This window comes from Citrus clementina, unplaced genomic scaffold (genome assembly GCF_000493195.1).
Source record: "Citrus clementina cultivar Clemenules unplaced genomic scaffold, Citrus_clementina_v1.0 scaffold_2, whole genome shotgun sequence".
In the NCBI taxonomy this organism is placed as follows: domain Eukaryota; kingdom Viridiplantae; phylum Streptophyta; class Magnoliopsida; order Sapindales; family Rutaceae; genus Citrus; species Citrus x clementina.
This window is the reverse complement of record NW_006262688.1, coordinates 13486490-13505947: the sequence shown is the minus strand read 5'-3', so window position 1 is coordinate 13505947 and position 19458 is coordinate 13486490. Positions and strand designations below refer to the sequence as shown.

The 19458-nt window shown below is 30.7% G+C and overlaps 2 protein-coding genes across 3 annotated transcripts; one reads left to right on the top strand and one right to left on the bottom strand.

The window, feature by feature from the left end:
* Nucleotides 1-347: 347 nt before the first annotated feature.
* LOC18053006 (B2 protein) lies at nucleotides 348-3696 on the bottom strand. 2 transcript variants are annotated; one of them, XM_006447002.2, is made up of 6 exons: nucleotides 3589-3696; nucleotides 1814-2397; nucleotides 1402-1502; nucleotides 1121-1204; nucleotides 902-1012; nucleotides 348-786 (listed from the first exon to the last, which is right to left on the bottom strand). In XM_006447002.2, exons 2-6 carry the CDS (start codon nucleotides 2385-2387, stop codon nucleotides 739-741), a joined length of 918 nt encoding a protein of 305 aa, XP_006447065.1. In that variant the 5' UTR covers nucleotides 2388-2397; nucleotides 3589-3696; the 3' UTR covers nucleotides 348-738. The 2 variants fall into 2 exon arrangements, with proteins under 2 accessions (XP_006447065.1, XP_006447066.1); XM_006447003.2 differs by lacking the exon at nucleotides 3589-3696 and adding an exon at nucleotides 3457-3575.
* Nucleotides 3697-15888: 12192 nt separating this feature from the next.
* On the top strand, nucleotides 15889-19151 carry LOC18053005 (mitochondrial import receptor subunit TOM20). Its single transcript, XM_006446999.2, has 6 exons — nucleotides 15889-16240; nucleotides 16364-16442; nucleotides 16583-16752; nucleotides 16838-16885; nucleotides 17873-17968; nucleotides 18659-19151. Exons 1-6 carry the CDS (start codon nucleotides 16145-16147, stop codon nucleotides 18791-18793), a joined length of 624 nt encoding a protein of 207 aa, XP_006447062.1. The 5' UTR covers nucleotides 15889-16144; the 3' UTR covers nucleotides 18794-19151.
* The last annotated feature ends 307 nt before the right edge of the window (nucleotides 19152-19458 follow it).

Here is a 19458-nt window from a genome sequence, read left to right as displayed (position 1 = left end):
GTTAGTAACAGTCTTTTGAGTCAATACTAAAGCTCAATCCAGGTGTAGCATTTGCTCAACTATTCACGTCTAAAGAAAGGCAATGTTTTCATTTGGATGTATGGGTTTTGGGCAGCCCTGTGCCTATGATGTGATAAAAAAAAAGGGCACCACTACAGAACGGATAGTGTAACTTGGGCGTAGCTTTCCACACACAGCAACGAAGAGCACGCTTAACAATCAAGCGTTCAACTCGCCTAGTCTTCCAAACATGCGGTATTTATCCATATGTATTTAAGGAAACCATGGTAGTCGATTCCAAGTTTGGCCGATTGTAACGTATATGGCTAGAAAGCAGAACACTCAAGTTTCCAGAGAGTTAAACAAGGTCTCAATCCTTTCAAATTATCCAAACATCATAAAACACAAGACAATCATCAGAAACTCATATTACATACACAGGACAGAGATATTAAAGCCTTCATGTTTAAAGGCGCGCACATTCTTTCTCTTTCACATCTTGCAAGTCTGTCTTTAAGACTGCATTACTATCAAATGTAATACATACTGCAAATGCTCAAGAAGTAGCTTCATGAGACGAAAATATTTTATTTAGTTGACTCACACAACATTTCCTACTTTTCACAGGAAGATTCATACAACCAGACTTTTACCATAGCTTGCGCTCTTGAGGAAAATCGGTGAAAAGCAGGCAGCTCACATCCTACCACATTTGCCAATTCCGCTAAAATATTATGCTTATGCAGCAGAGCCCGCTTGTTCACAAAGATCCATTAGATCAAGAGTCTGCATTACCACCATAAAATTCACAATATTGGTTAAAATGCCAGTACATATAGAAACCTGCAGGAAATAAAAAAGTGAGAGCAATAACTGGAAAGGAAATGCATGGTTATGATACCTCAGGAACAGAGAGCTCAAGACGAAATTTAGGACCATCGTAGTGATGCAAGACAGGCCTAAAAGCATCTTCTTCCAATGCCTTGCACAGTTTTCTTACCCGGATCCTTACCTGTTTATGATTTCAGAAAGCAGTGAGTAAAAAAGATTTGTGCTAAGTAAAAAACTGTGAGATGCATTGAATAAAACAAAGTCCAAATGTCATCAATGCAGATTTTACCTGAGCAGGAAACCTTGATTCCCCTTTACACTTTTTGTCCTCCCAGGCTGTTGGGTCAATGTTGGAGCCTCCAAAACCAGTTGCCTGTATTAAATCAATTTGTGAAGCTCAAGTGTTTCACAAAAATTAAATGTGTACAAGGTAGGGGCAAAGTAGAAACCACTGGTCAAAAACATCAGCATAAGAAAAGAATCATAGTTCCATTTAATCCCTGATGTAATCAAGGTTTTCTGAATTAATGGCTGTTAATATATTAAAAAGGCTTAAAGTTAAGAACAAACCTCAAATATTCCATGCAGTTGGTGAGTAGTATAGTTGTAGAGAAAAAGAGGTAAGCCTGGTGTTATAGCACGGACGGAATCCCTATATCTTGGAGGTAAACCTATCAAAATAATACAACAATCAGCACATAAGAATCATATTAATACTGTCAACAAAGTAAGCTAAATTCTTAGACAAAACACATGCAAACTGGTTATAAAAAAACTATATTGCTAAAGATATCAACGCAATGACTATGGCATTCACAACTTGATACACAATAAAATCAATAAATAATTTGCCCATCACGAATGAGTCATATGACCTTAATTATGAATTTACATCTGAGAAATACTGCAAAATTGATAAATGTCTTTATAGGGGTACATTCCTCAAGTTATGACCAAAAGAAAATGAGAAAACAACAATTACCAAAAAGCTGGCGTTTTAAATCTTCCTGCATTGTGTCGTTGTTGCAGACAAAGATGTACCCTCCTAGCACCTCATTTCTCGGAAGTGTCTCTGTTGCAGGCAAAGTCTTGAACCTTTTGTCAAGCGCACTGTTTGCGTTGCTATCATTGTTGTTGTTGTTGTTATTGTTGTTGTTTTCAGCCTCCTTAACACTGAGATTATTACCCCCATACTTATTAACCATCAGGTTTCCCATATTGTGCCCACTGTTTTTCTGGTACACTGAATTCATATTGTAAATACCATTCCTCAAGGAGCTTTTTGTAACATTTTCAACAACTTTGTTGTCCAGATTCATCATGTTGAAGTTGAAGTTAAAGCTCTCAAAATTATTATCTTCATGATACATGATTTTATCCCTCGGCCTTATTTCTGTCATACCCTTTGAAAGATCAAGATTGTTCATGCGTTCGCCCTTAAACCTTGTCTGCTCAGCCAACCTTGAGGCAGCCCGTAGCCATGATTGATCTTCAGAGGTTCTTGATTGCCCTCGAAGTTCATCACCTAATTGCCAAAAGCTATGCATGTTGTCCATCTTGCAAATCCTAATATGGTAACACGGAACAAATCTTATTTAATTTTTTTCCTTTAGAAAAGTTAAAGAGCATTGATAAAGAAGCAAAGTGATCATAATTAGTAGACAAATAAATAGATCCATGCAAAAAATTATAGCACAGAGTAAGCATGGAAGGAAACATAGCATGTCAACCCCAACAACCCAATCACAACCACAAACCCCCAAAAAAAAATTCCTATCATTAAGCATAACATAATATGTAAATTGGACTTATGCGGGCGTACGACAGACCAAATGTTCTACAAATGGGGTAAACCATCTCAAGAAAATGGAGGAAGAAAACAAGAGAAGCAATTCTACAAAATAACAAAATAGCGGTAATGAACAACTCAGTACTTAAACTCAGTATTTGACATAAAAAACAATTCTTAACCTTGAACATTTGTCCACACCGCAAAATAAGGAGAGAGGGAAAGAAAATACTAGATGTACTCACAATTATAGTTGAAAGCAATTTCCAACAATTTAAAGAGTAAAAGAAACCCAAAATCTCAGAAATTTGATAAAGCAAATATCAAATAGCCGTAAACAAAACAGAAACTTTCAGAAACAAATTTATAGTGGGAAGGCATGTAGAAAAAGTAATACCAGACAAATACTTCAACAAGAGATTTCAGCTTGTTATTAACAGAGCCAAACAGACCCAAATTAGTTTATTCAATTTCCTACAAAACAAAGCAACTTAAATACGAAAGATCATCATTTAAATCCAAATGCAAATCAACCAAATCGGGAAAAAAAAACACAATTCAGGGCAATACGCTTCACATGTCGTGATAAATACACAACACAACAACAAATTCTAAAAAAACAAAAACTGAAACTCATGGTCAACCCCTTTTGACTCCAAATCAACATTTCAGCAAATTTAGCTCTACTATGAACTAATAAACTCAAAAAAAAATACCACAGGATGCTAAAATCAACACCCAACAAGCACATTTAAGCTACAAAACAGAACAAATTGAAAAAATAAAATCAAGAAAATCTAGCAAAGATTCAGTAAAGAAAAAAAAAACCCCAGTACCAAGTAAACAGTTGGAAGCTTCGATTTTTGGGCTTAAATGCCAAAATTGAGGACAGATTTGAGATGGGAATTGAAGTCAAAATGGAAAAGGAACCCTAGATTTGGGGATCCATAAAAGAACAGTAAGTGTACCTTTTTTCTTTGCCAGCCAATACTGTCAAGTCTGTGATGATACCTCCCTGCTATTGCTATTCGCACGAGACGGATAGAGTGAGTGTGTGTGTGTTTGTGAGAGGTGGGCTAAGGATTTTTATTGTACTTATATTTCTATATGACGAAAATACCCCTCGTGGTTATGTGTTTTTCGGTTTTTGACCACTAATTTTCTTTTTCTTTTTTTTTTGGCGATAACCGATAAGGCCCACTATTTTTTGGGTTTCTTTGAATTTTGAATTTTGAATTTTTGTTTCTGGGTTTTTATTTTTTGTGGCGACAGAACAGTTTTCAAGTTCAAAAATCGAAATGTGTGTTGTGGTGTGTGCCATTAATTTACAAATCCACTTTCAAGTTTCAAACGGGAATGGCAGAAATTTTCACTAACGAGGGTTCTTAGGTCATCGTGACACTAAAACTAACATCAAATTATCTTTTATATTATTTTTAATATAAAATATTTCTTCAATGTAACACCAAAATCAATACTAAAATGGTGTTATGAATAGTATTACACCATATTTAGTACAACACTATTCATTTAGTGTTAGGAAAAAAAAGTCTCAAATATTCTTATTATTTTTTATTATTTACATATATGTCCTATTTTATATAATATTTTAAGTTATTATTATTATTTTTATTTCATTTTTAATTTTTGAATATTATACTAATATTTTAAATAAAAAATATTTAACACAAAAATTAATAATAATAATAAAATGCCAATAACATTAATTACTAGATTACATATTACAAAATTAAAAATACAAAATTAAATTAACACAAATTAAAAAAGCTACTACTACTAGCATAAATTAGAACCATTATTTAATAATCTGGGAGATCATTAATTTTCATAATGTACTAATTTAGTTAATTAAATGCAAATTTAATAATTTTCTATATTTTTTTGTTAATTGACATAAAATTACTTATTACTTAATTATCTATATTAATAGTAATATTTATTGTGTTAATTGAATTAATTCTTGAGAATTAAAAGAATAAAAAGAAGAATATTCTTTTTGGTATAAATGGGTTGGAGATGAAATAATAATTTGGTGTGAAAAATGTACATTTTTTGTGTTAGTGTTACATTAAAATGGTGTTAAGTATTGGAGATGCCCTTATTAGGAATTTTTTGTATTTGGAGAGGGTACAATTTTCGAGAGAAATTTATTTCTAATTTTTTATTTGAGAGAAAGAAACATGGGTAATTTAACATTTTATTTGGAAAAAGATGGGATTTGTTGAAATCGTCATTTCATCCTCCCCATTTCTCTTTTCTATTTTTATTTTTATTTTTATTTTATTTTTAAAAAATTTTTAGCGAATATATTTAAAATTTAAATTGTGAATGTAAATAAAAAAATATCATATTATTTATAAAAAAAATAATATAGATAAGAATTGGAACTAAGACTTAAATATAAATGTGATATGCCATAATTATTTTATTCATAAACAAGAGATAATTCAATTTGTGTGATAGATTAATGTTAAAGCAAGGGGAAAAAGACATTTATACTCTTAAAGATTAGGAAAATGGTCACCAATACCCCCAATTTTGAAAAATAGATATTGAGACCCTCTTTGACTATAATATCCTTTTTTCTCTATTATTCTAAAAAAATTGACTCCAATGTTTTATAATAAATAGAAATATAATAATAAAATAAATGTAACAATATATACATTTTAAAATAATTTCAATATTTAAAAATATTTTAATATTTTACAATCTATTAGATATATTTCATTGTATTAAAGTAAATTTTATAATAAACAGAAACAAAATATTAAAATAAATGTATTAAAATTTAAATTATTTTAAATATTATGTAAAATAATAATTTTAACTTTATTGGTATCTGAGATTCTTTTTAATTGTAAAATGTATTCAACGCAAATATTTATTTAAAGTCTTTACAATAAATACAAACATATTATTAAAATAAATATAATAATTTACATATTTAAATTTATATAAATGTTAAAGCATTTTAAAATTATTAGTGTACTACATAGATTATATTATTTATATAATATTTGTATTTATTAAAATTTTAAAGCTAATCTTTTAGTTAATATATTTAAAAGGTATTATGATCAAAAATGAGTTTTGGTGTCTATTTTTTAGAACTTGCGAATCTATATGACTATTTTCTCAAACCTTGAAGGTGTAAATGTTCTTTTCTCTAATGCAAGAGATATTATCGCCATGAGTGCTGTTCCAACCCGGATCCCGGATTGGAACAACGTCCTGGAGGGAGGCTGGTGGCCTTTGGATTCAAATCCAAAGGCCACCTGCGGCTGCACATGGTGGAGCCCATCATGTGCAGCCAACCCAAAAAAAATTAAAAAAAGGAATTTGGGGCCGTTGGACTTGAATCCAACGGCCACAAATTTCTTCCCTGATGCTGTTCCAATCCGGGACTGGAACAGCATCCTTATCACCATTGTAGATATGTTTAAATTTGAAGCTTTACTTTTACTTAATTTTATAGATTATCTTGTAATGTTGATAAAATTGATTTAGTTTGATGGAAATGATTTTAATTACTTTAGTTTATTTTGCTATTTTTGCATTGGTAATACAATTTTATACTTCCATTTTAATATGATTAAAATAGATGAAGTTTAGAAAATAAAGTATAAATTAAGAAAAATATCCACCGTCCACCTGTTTTTTCAATCTTTTTTAAAAATATACAATTCTTTTTTTTTTAAGTTATATTTTGTTTCACTTTTTCACTTCCGTTTGAAATCCGTTAAGAAAACTAACAGAAACTTAAAAAAAAATGGTCATTTTACCCCCCAAAACGAAAATTATAATTTCACCATAAAAATTATAAAAAATAATCAGATTAAATCTAATTATTTTCCCCATCGGTCAATAAAGAAATTAATTCCACAACCATCAAATACAAGGTTTTTTTTAAATATGTATGTAATTTAAAATACTACACTATAACTCTATTATTAATAATACCTCATTCTCCCCAAACATCTCTTGAATTTACTATTCTACAGTTTCATTATTCATTGAGTTATAATCTCTAGTAGTTAAGATTTTTTTGTACTTCATTAACGTACCAATAATGATATTCATCATTAAATCTGATTATTTTTAGCATTTTTAGGGTGAAATTATAATTTTCGTTTTGGGGGTAAAATGGTCATTTTTTAAGTTTCCATTAGTTTTCTTAACGGATTCCAAACGCAAGTAGAAAAGTGAAATAAAATGTAATTTTAGGTGGATTCCAGTAAAAAAAAAATTGTGTATTTTTAAAAAAGTTAGAAAAAACAGGTGAACGGTGGATATTTTTCCTATAAATTATTTAGGAATTGAGTACCCTCAAGGGACCCTCTTTTACTATTTTGTGACCTTATCAATCATCTTAAACAACTATGGTGAGAATAAGAAGAGTACGAGAATATAAATAGAGTATTAAGGATGAGTATGAGAATGTTGATCCCCTCCCCTCTCTATTTCCATCCCTAATTTTAAATTCCAATAATAGGATTCATTACACTTGTTATTAAGTTTCAAATTTTTAGGTTAGGCTTCAATTTTAATATGCCAAGATAGGTATTGAGTTAAGCCCATGTATAATAGACTATAATATTGATATTTGTATTATGAAAATGCATGTTTTGGATCATATTATGAAACTTTATTTGAATTACACAAATTTGAAATAAATTTTTGAAAACTACATAATTAATAGAAACTCTGTTTGAATTACGTTAATTTGAAATATACACTAAACATGTATGCTATCATTATTGGATAATAAATTTATAATGATCCTTATATCATTTTTGGTGAAATAGTGCATATAAATTGATAATCTTAACCAACATTTTTAGATTAGATTTAAACATAATTCATAAATTAAGATTCATTATAATTGGAGAGAGTTTTTGGCGCTTCTGAAGTTTTATTAGGGAGACTATCTGTGTATGACTATTATTATGTTTAGTTGAAGTATATACTATATACATAACAATGAGTAAGTGAAAAAGAAACGATGCATGATAACTGATAATTAATGTTGGTCTCAAATTATTTATTGTATTATCAATATAAAATTATAAACTTGAACTGCACTATTCAAAAAATATCTTGAATATTTATGAATCAGGCAATTAGGAATAAATAATGTTTATACAAACAAAGGAAACATAGTTGTCATTGTTGGAAACATTCTAGGGCAATAGTGTACTCGCATTTATTTATATATTAAATAAAACAAAATTCACGCACTCTTAGTGAATTTAGCTGGCAAATCATTTTCTTATGAGCTATTGAGTCTATATCCGCTGTTTCATGAGGGCACCAGCCAATAATTTTAGTCATCCAAATTGGTCTTTTTAATAAATAAATATCACAGGCTCCTTGTTATGTCTCGTGAGCAGCCGACCGCCAACTTTTTAGAACATGTGATGATTTGAACGATTATTTATTATTTATTTTACTTTAATAAAATAAAGATAAATTAAAAGATTTAAAAAAAACATGTATTTTAACAAATTTTAAGATAAAATAAATTATATCGGGGGTTTGTCTCTTATTTTAATAAAATAAGGAATTATCCTATCGTAATATTATAAATAACATAATTGGGAATTTTTTAAAAATTACATTCATTACTATTTAGGATAAATAGAATTTAATGCTATGTTTACCAAATGATAATTGGAATGGATTGAAATCGAAATGAGGGATGAGAATGAGAATAATTATTTTACTCTAACTATAGCAATCGAAATAATCAAGATTTCCAAGTTCCATGGAGATGTTTCTTATGCTGAGGCAGAAACTATGGAATGGGGCATGCAGGTGGCGAGAGAAGCTCAAGTGAAAGCTGTAATTGTGGAATCAGATTCTCAAGGTGTGGTCAGCTTAGTAAACAACAGGCAGAGCAGCAAATCTGAGATCTTTTGGGTAGTTTTGAAAATTCAGAAGTTAAGGGAAAGCTTCGAGCGTGTTAGTATCAAGTATACGCCTAGATCTTGTAATGTCATTGCCCACTCTTTAGCTAAGTTAGCTTTAGAGAAATGCGAAACTGTTGTGTGGAAGGGTTCATACCCTTCACAAGTGATGTATCTTTTCTCCTCGTTGAATTAATTGAAATCTCTTTTCAAAAAAACTATAGCAATCGAAATAAGAATAAACTATTTTACTTTGTCTTCAAATTAGAATAGATTATTACATGTTACTAAAATGTCCTTAATTTATCATCATCATCATGTTGAACAATAATAATCAAAATAACAATAATGATAAAATTAAAAATAAACATAATAACAACAAAAAAAATGGCGTGCCGATGAGTAGCTGCATCAATCAACGCGTGTGAGATTGATTGTAAGTGCTAGCATGCTACTGCTTTAGTGCTAGGTTAATGAAAAGTATTGCTGCTATGGTGCAAGATTGACGACTAGCGACTTATCAGCTATTGAGCAATTGACGACGTTAGGTGTTTTAGTGCTGGTTCAACGATTTTGGGGTTAGGGTTGGCAAAATAATAGATGTAATAGATGAGTCAAATAAATATAAATATTTAAAATAATATATATTTTATGATATCTTTTTAATAAAATTCAAGTTCCAAGTCAGGTTCCGGATTTATGAAGTAATGCCTAAGATTGACCCCGCTTCATACGGGTCGTGAACCGAGCAAGTATTTTTGTCAGCCTCACAAATACTTATATAAAAAAATATATTAATTTAATATTTTAGGTTTTTTCTTTTTTTATATAAATATAATTTATTTTTATTTATAAATTAAAAAGTTTGGGCCTTTTTTTCTAAGCCTAATAGATGTAGGTTTTGAATTTTTCCGTCAATATCCAACCCATCTATGCGGGTTGGGCTTGAGTCGGGTCGGGCTTTTTTGGCTACCCCACATTGGGGTGTTGCTCCCTATGACTGCTAGTTCAATAGGGGATTTGATGATTTTTCTTTTATTTGTTTATTATAAATTTTGTGATTTAATTAGGACAAATTAAAATTTTAGGAATTTGGGGATGCACATTTTCATTAGTCTTAGAAAATGGGAATTTGAATCCTAACCCCTATACACAATCATACTCCCACTATTTCTACTAATTTGATTCTTATTTTTATCCGTATTTTAACTAAGGGTGGGCATATTTTAACCGAACCGATCCAAACCGACCATTTGGATCGGTTTGGATCGGTTTCATTAGTAAAAAAACTGGTTTCGGTTTATTGGATTGCAAACTGACATCACTCGGTTTGGATTTCGGTTTTGAAGGATTCCAAACCGATTTCCTTCCAAACCGATTCAAACCGATCCAATCCAGAAATATTATGTAATTACATTATATTCTAAGCTAAACAATCTAACTAATTATATTTACCATTTTATGCAGACTTTGACAAATCAAAAGTAATTGGGCCATAAGTTTTGACGGACAAGATGCACAATATTTTAATTGTCAAATGTTGTTCAAGTTTATTTTAATTTTGTGAGTTTGTTTTGAATGAACATGTTAAGAACTTCTTTATTAGGATGTATTATGTTGTAAATTTGTGTGGATGTATCTTTGAATTGTTATGTAGATATCAAAGTAGATATGAATAATATAAAAGAGGTATCAATTTAGATTACGGACACAAAAAAATAACAAATAATTTAGGTAAAATAATATAAAAGAAGTGGGATTTTAGCTAATAAGCTCAAACCGAGGATCCAAACCGATCCAGTCAGTTTGGATCGGTTCGGTTTGAAAAAATTTTAGGTTGATATCGGTTTGAAAATATTTCAAACCGATAAGTTTGGATCGGTTTGAGAATATGTCTCAAACCGATCCAAACCGAATTTGCCCACCCCTAATTTTAACTAGTAAACTCATCAATTATTTTAATTCCTTAATTTCTATTTCCATTTTCATTTAGTAAACACATCATCAATTTAAATGGGCAATCTACAATTAGATTCACTAGATCAAAAAAGTGGCAAGTTACAAAATTTAAAGAAATCATAAGGAAAGGAATATTGTTATAATGTTATAAACAAAATAAATTTGGTCCAAGTATGCTACATTAGTTGTAAGTTGTAACCATACAAATAAAAAAAAATGTATATAAACATTTAACGTCATATAAAATCGAGAAGAAATAGTAAAATTGATTCTTTTTCTTTTGTTGTACAATTTTATTGCGAAGCATCTTGTCAACATATGTAGCTAACGAGTTTTTTTTTTTTTTGGAAAATTATCAGTCATATACCCTTAAATAACACCCGTATCAAACGTGTGTGAACATTTTTCAAGTGTATCACTCGTATACCCTAAGTTGACAAAATATTTCGGCCGTCCACCAATCTGTTAACTTCCGTTAGAAAGTTAACATAATTGTGGCAAATTGACTATTTCACCCTTGAAACTCAAAATGAGGTAAAAAGATAAATTTATCCCAAAAATTAACGTAAATTTTCAATACATAATTTTTTAATTTTGTTATTAACAATACATTTTTTGATTAAAAAATGAATTATTAATGGTACATAATATTAACAATTATCCATAAAAAATATCTATATTATACCATAAAAAATTATTAACAACATATTATTTACAATTATATATATTATACCATAAAAAATTCCAATTGGAGCTTGGAGGAGTAGATCTTCAAAAATTTAGGTTAAATTTTAGAGGAGTAGATTCGGTTGTAAAGTTTTTTTTTAGCAATTATTAACAATTATCTGATAAATGGGATGACATGTCATTTTTGTTAGCCAAAGTTTCATTCATCTTAAAAGACTATATTACCCTTATGATGTCAGCGCTTGCAAACGAAAGTTAACGGATTGGTGGATGGCAGAAGTATTTTGTCAACTTAGGGTATACGAGTGATACACTTGAAAAGTGTTCACACACGTTTGATACGAGTGTTATTTAAGAGTATATGGCTGATAATTTCCAATTTTTTTGTGAGAATGGACAACTTGTGAGAAGGGACCAAATCAGTATATTCAAACATCAATTGCAAACTCAAAAACTGTCAGTTAATGGGTGAGTATTTAAATTATTGTAATCCATTAAAATAGCTGAAACTCAATGGATGGATTCAATTAAATTATTGTAATCCATTAAAATTCCTCCTTTCATGGATGGATTCAATCAAATAAATCACATGAAACTCAATTGTATTAACGATTTCAACCTGACTCGTTTCACAGCACCTATCCCAAACCCATCAAATTAATATCAATAATAAAATTATGCTGAGACTTTATTGACACTATAGAAATAAAAGAGTGGGACTATTGGCACCCTTTTATTAATTTCATAAAACTCTTATTATGTTATAATGACATTGAAGGATAAATTCCAATAGAATTAACTTCACTTATATGAGATCCATATTTACTTTTTTAAATCTCTGTAGTAACTTTTTTTTTCTCTTATTTATTCATATTGATTATTATATTTTCTGGAAAAATTAGTGTTTTTGAGTTTTTCAAAGAGTGTGAATGATTTAAAATGAAAGGGGTGTTTATTTTGAAAAAAAAAGTATTTTTGAAATTAAGTGAATTATAATTGAAAGAAGGTTTTAAGAGGATTTTAGAGCGGTGCCAATAGTTCAGCAGTAAGTCATCGTATATCACTATATCATTGAAAATATCACCTTATGAGACAACTCTTAGGTTTACAAGATACCAATCTACAGATTGCATAATCATATATGTAAAGAATGATTTAGATCCCATAGTGGCAAAACAGGTTGGTAGATAGATAGTAAAATAAATTAAGTAGGCCAATATATTAGTGGCATGTTTAAAATTATACACAGATTAGAGACCTTTGCAAATTAAGAAAACAAATAAGAGAAGCAAGTGTTATCCATAATGGACGAATGGCGGCTTGGTGCGGCGGAGGATGTTGGGAGTAGGGATGGCAACTGGATCGCTCCATAATGGATATCCACAATCAGAGGCGGATGCAGCACATGACTAGTGGGGGCTCAAGCCCCCACCGGCCAAAAATTTTTTTTTAAAAATAAAAGAAAAAAATATTTTAATTTTTTAATTAGTCCCATTAAATTTATTAAAATAGTCACTATAAAATGTAAAACCCATAAAATTTAAACTTTGACTTTTAAAAAATATAAAAACATATATTTTAATAAAAAATAATGATAGTCCACTACTCAAATATTTTATATTCTAAAAAATATGATTAATTCTTCCAGTTTATATAATAATAGTAGAACGAACATTTTCAGTAATAAAACTCATGAAGAATCATCTTTGGAATCGGATGGGATAAATGATAGTTTGGTTGTCTATATAAGAAACAATAAATTTAATAATATTGATAATGAGTTTATTGCATAACATTTTTAAAATATAAAAATGCGTAGAGACTAATTATAAATATTTTATATATTCAAAATTTTAATTTTTTATATTTTACTATTATCTAATTTAGCCCCCGGTAAATTATTTTTTTAGATCCGCCACTGTCCACAATATCCATCTAATTGGATCGGATAATATCCATCCAAAAATTTTTGGATTTTGAAATGAATATTTTAAAATTATATCCAGATGGATATGGATGGATATAGATAATTATTTTTACCCAACACAAGTTTAAAAAATTTTAATTTTATAAAATTAAAAATAAAAAATATAATAAACAAACAAATGTAAAATTATTATATTAACTAGTGAAAATTTTAAATTCCTCTTATATTAAAAATTAAAATTTTTAAAATTATCCTTTAATTTTTTAACTTATTTAATATTATTAATAATTATTATTTTATTTTATTAATTTAATATTATAAATGGATATCCACCGGACCTTGCCGGACCACCACCGGACCTCGCCGGACCATCACTGGACCTCCCTGGATCACCGCCGGACTGTCGCCGGACCACCGTCGGCTTTGCCAGAAAGTCGTCGGACCGCGCCGGAAAGTTACCGGACCGCCGCCACCGACCACCGGACCGCCATTTTATTTTTTATATATATGTGTGTATATATATTACATATATAAATAGTTTAATAACTAAATTTAATATTGAAATTTTAACTATTTTATATTATTATTTTTATATAATAAAAATAAAATATCCATGGATCTCCATGGTTATATGGATAAAATCTATATTCATGTCTAATATTAAATATTGGATATGGATATGGATATATCCATTATGGATAATTATGAATTTGCATTTGGATGGATATTATCCATCCATAATTGGATATTTGCCATCCCTAGTTGGGAGTTGGGACTGGTGTGGTGATGGAGAAAGGAGGCTATGACTGTTTAATTTTGCGTGGAAATATGTGAAATTGAAATTAAAAATTTGAGTTTTGGATAGATTTTTGAAGGAGGCAATGTGCGGGTCTTCGGCAAGGTAAGCATGCATGCATGACTTTGTATCAGCAGTTTTTTCTCTCTCAAACTTAAATTAAATTTGTTATGTTACAAACAAAATCTGTAATATAGAAAGGTCGTTAACCCAAACTTAAATTAAATTTTAATGCTTTGTATAATAAAATTCAAATCCAAAGTAATTTTATTGTTTACCCAATTCAAACCAGGGCCTTGGATATAGATTGAAGTATGGGTCATGGTATTTCATACCCACCCCTAATCGTACATATTATCTCGTGCATCATTATATATATTATAAAAACATGGCTTCCTCCAATATCTTCACCGATTAAATTTGAAAACTATTGAATTTATGCATCGTTGAATCTCACTACTAACGATCCGCTCTACCAATAATAACTTGTCAGTAAACGGTATTTAAAGACTTTAATCATATCAAAACCATTACGTTGCCAGTACCACGGACCACTAATTTTCTTTGTTATTTTTTTTTTTTCAATGCCATAATAAATCATCACACTAAAATAGTGCTAAAAAAAAAGAATTTCTAAGCTTTTACCTCGAAGTTTGTTTATTATTTTGGTGGTGCTACGACACACGTAACATACCTCACGTAACCTTCCTAAAATTCCATTATTTTTTTTATATACTAATATTTATGATTAGAATTTTAATAATATTTACAATAAAAATTAAAGTTTCTGAGACTAACTTAAATTAATTTTCTCATGGCACGAGTCACGACCTAGATATATCTACTTTCTCTAATATTGAAATATTTATTAACTTCACCTAAATTTTTGTGAGAGGTGTCTATCATTTCACTATTATATACTTGGGAGGAGAAATTTAAGAATTAGAACAGAATTCCACATGTACCTTTAATTTTAGTGATGAGTATATTCTCGTTTTATTTCAAGACATAGGGTTTGAGTGTTTTTTTTTTTTTTTTCCTTTCAGTGAATAATAGCGAAATTGATTGAAAAGAAGGGAAAGAATAATGTTAAATTACAAAACGGCAAAGTAAAACGATATTTGGGTAATCCTTAAGAATCTACAAGCAGAGTATCCCACTAAACTTATGATGAGCAGGAAACTCACGACAATGAAGATTCATACCACCATTCTTCTTCTTATAGTTCGACCATTAAATACGTAGCTACCATGGTGGCTTGCAATGAGAACTTTGAAAACAAACAAGAACAGAAGTTGAATCAGCCTTCATCCAAATCCAATGCCGCTTAATGGGATTAAGCAACGTCAATGGTTGTAATAATGGCATATACAGCATAAAAAATGATGTTTGATGGCCTAGAGAAATGGCAAAGCCGCCTTGAAATGTACCGTTAAAGGCCCGAAAAATAGCTCCACCTGCCGAAACCCCCGGACTACCCTTAGCCAAACCATCAGTCTTAACTGAAAGAACAAAAACATGCTACTATTTGGTTTAGCGGTGGGCATTAGACATCTTTTTATCTCAATTTTTAAGTTAATAGTTGGAGTATTTTCATGTACATTATTGAGGTTGATTTTTTTTTTTAAAAAACAAAATTTGAAAGTAGATCCGATCATTCTAAATCTAATTATATGAATTGCACCAACATAAATTTCTTTTGGAAGGTTGCCAAAATTCTGATGATAAATATCGTAATGTAAATAAAATATATATGCTACAATAAATCCGTAATAATCATTGTATTGAATAATGTGATAATATATTATTGTAAATTTTTATATATAAGTAATTAAGGTTCAAAATCTGCGCCTACTACCATTTTTGACAAAATGTACACGTTAAATAAGAAAAATTAGAAAATTGTCACATTTTGTAAATCATCATTATAATATCATCTTAAAAAGAAAATAATTAAATTGCTTACATTTGAAAATCTAGTATTCATTCTTAAGAAGTAAAGCTAGTGTTGAAATTTCAATTATGGATCCGAAATTTGAGTCAATTTGACCATTAAACCCAAAGTCCCAAACCGCCCCAAGCTTCGCCTTCACTAAAGTCGCACCACTTTTGCACCGAGTTAGGGTTTCAGCGAACTTTCAACACACACGCAGAGAGACTCTAGTCTCGTTCATCTGTCAGTACAAAGCAATAAAGAGAGGGCGCGAGAGAGAGAGAGACACGCCATGGACATGCAAAGCGACTTCGATAGATTGCTCTTCTTTGAACACGCTCGCAAAACCGCCGAAGCTGCCTACGCCAAGGACCCTCTCGATGCCGATGTTCGTTCATATTCTTTTCTTTGATCCGTCCCTTTGTTTTTTGCCTTCTATTTTAGTTTCATTATCTGGGTTTGTTTGGTTTAAATTGTTTTTTTAAATTGTTTTTGTGGCTTGTTGGCGCAGAATTTAACGAGATGGGGCGGTGCTCTTCTGGAGTTGTCCCAGTTTCAAACTGTTCCAGATTCAAAGAAGATGATATTAGGTGCTTATACAAGTTTATATTTAATATTTTTTAGGTCATCCATTTTTGTTTGAATAACTGGCAACTATTTGATTAATGGGCTACTGGTTATTGGAATGCTAAATTTGTTAATATGGAATTGTAATTTAATGATGTGCCAGATGCAATTTCAAAGCTGGAGGAGGCATTGATGGTTAGCCCCAACAGACACGACACATTGTGGTGTTTGGGAAATGCTCATACTTCTCATGCTTTTTTGACTCCTGACCAGGATGAGGCCAAGGAGTATTTCAATAAGGCAACTCTGTACTTTCAGCAAGCAGTTGATGAGGTATTGTTTTTTCTATTTGCAGTGACACATAAATATTAGACAGTATGATATGCGTGAAATAATAGATTTGGCTTTTTTTTGGTAGGAACCCTCGAATGAGCTTTATCAGAAGTCTTTAGAGGTGGCTGCAAAGGTACTTCTTTATCATTTCTTTTGTCAATTAATGTTTGCCCCAAGATGCTTATGTTTCACGTGGTTGGTCTTTTAGTTTCTCTCGCATGTTTTGTTCATAAATTTGGTCTGACTTCAATTTTCAAATATAATACAGAATTCAATTATGATTTTGGGTTCTACATTTAGTGAGGAAATATGGATTCTGGTCCCATATTCTGATAATAATGCTGCTTGGGCAAGAGCAGGAGTGATTGTAGATATTGATTGGATGTAGGTTGGATAAATTTGTCTTCTAGGAAAATCCTAAGGAGGTCTTTTCAAATTGCAGTATGCTATGTGGAATTGGATGGGTGGTTGCCATTGAAATATACAGCATCTTTCCCTTATGAGTTTTGGGTGAGTAAGGTGAGAAATAGGTACTAGAGTTGTCTGAAATGCTGATAGGAGATTGCAAATGAATTGGTTCTTGAATTCTGCTAGACATTGCTTTGCGGTACATAACTATAGCTGCATTTCCCATTGTTTTGATTTGTCTGAATAAAACATGTAATTTGTTGTCTTTTGTCAAGTTCTTGCTGTAAATGAGTAACCTATAATGCTTGTTCCGTTGGAAGAATTGAAGTGACAGTGTCACAATCATGTGGAATTATTGGATAGAAGTGTCTGGATGCACTCAGGTGGTCCAAGGACTTGATCATCTTAAGGTGGCTGTTTCACCTTTATGAGTTGTTTGAGTTTCAATTACGTTTGCTGGTTGAGAACTAATTGACTTAAGCTTGTATTAAATTAGAGTGTTTCAATATTCTTTGCAAAAGAAATGGCCATTTGCCATGTCTATTTATCACATCTACAATGTGCTTGTTCATTGTCATAGAAATGTCAGCTGAAAACTCTTTATGCTATTGGCTCCGCAAAGATTCGTTCTGTGTACCATATGTAAGTACTTATTAATTTTGAGTTTTCTCAGCTAGATTGATACCTTATTGTCGTTTGTTTGTGTCCAAAGGCTCCGGAGTTGCACATGGAAATCCACAAGCATGGTTTAGGTCAACAAACAATGGGGCCATCTACTGGACCTTCTTCTACTTCTTCGGGTGCAAAGGTGATAACCTAAAGGTTTTTATTTTTATTTTATTTTTTTATTTGCAGCTAATATGCTTGTGCTGTGGTTTTTTTCCTGCTATTAATGATGTGTGTTGCAATGCGTCCTTCTATCACAATTCTTTCTATTTTATCTATTCAGCAATATATTTGTAAATTAATAGAAATTTTCTTAATAACAACTTTTGCTCAGGCGTTTTGGAGGACAAAGAGGTCAGATGTGTTTTTGTCTTGTATCTCTGTTGACATGCATGTGTCTTCTGTGTTGTATATGCAACGTTATTCAATAATTAATGGGTTGTAGGAATACCATGGTTTAAAATATGGGATGTTGTATGATCGTAATTGCTCGGATTGGTGCCTTGACTATACTATTTCCTGCCCTTTTACATTTCACCACGCCTAGTGCACATGCTGATGTGTGTATAGCCGTGCATTGTGCGTGTACATGTGGGTGGGGAGATATTGCATGTTTGGCCTAAAATTTATACCCTAGTGAGGGACATGCAAATTGTAATTACTTTTACTGTTTTTGTTTATTAAGGTCTGCATTGACAGTTTTGTATCGGTTAGTGTATTCCATAGTGTGGTTGTCATCAAAGATGAAGATTATTGCTTCAGCAGTTGCTTGATCATTTAATGAATTCTTTGTCCTTTAGTAAGTTGATTGCTTCTTTTTTCTTGCTCTCAGACTTCAAAGAAGAAGAAAAGCAGTGATCTCAAATACGACATATTTGGATGGGTAATCCTGGCTGTCGGCATTGTTGCATGGGTTGGATTTGCAAAATCCCATATGCCTACCCCTCCCCCAACCCCTCCGAGATAAGTGGGAGGAACATGCGATAAGTGGGAGGAACATGGTTTTGTTCGTGCCTCAGGCACTTTGAGATTTCAGTATCCACACAGTCCCATTGAGCCGTCTGATTCTAGGAGAATTGAGAATTTTCCGTGCTGTATGCCTGTACCGATCCTTTTAGTTATTATTTTAGTTATTTTCTCTGTGTAAACCGTTATGAATAAGTGTTACTATATCTATATCTATCTGTTATATGGAAATCATTGAAATGTTCTTAGTTATTTCGGAAAAGCTGTATTTGTTTTAAGCATCGACTGCATTTTTTTATTCGGCATCCATCCACTCACTGACTCACGTCGTCAAATATATTGAGTGTTAAAATCTTAAAGGCTGTGTTTGGCACATTGTATTGTATTATGTTGTATTGTATTAGCACTGTATTATAATAATATTGTACAATGCTTGGTGCTACACTGTATTGTATTAATTTTTTTATGATTAATTTAAATTATATATTTTATTATATTAATATTTATATTATTATTAATTTTAAATTAATATTATTCAAATTTATTCATATATAAATATTTATTATTAGTTATGTTATATTATAAATTTATTAATAAATTATAATATAAAAATAAAATAAAATATTATATAATATCATATTAAATTAAAAAGTTATATTATTTATT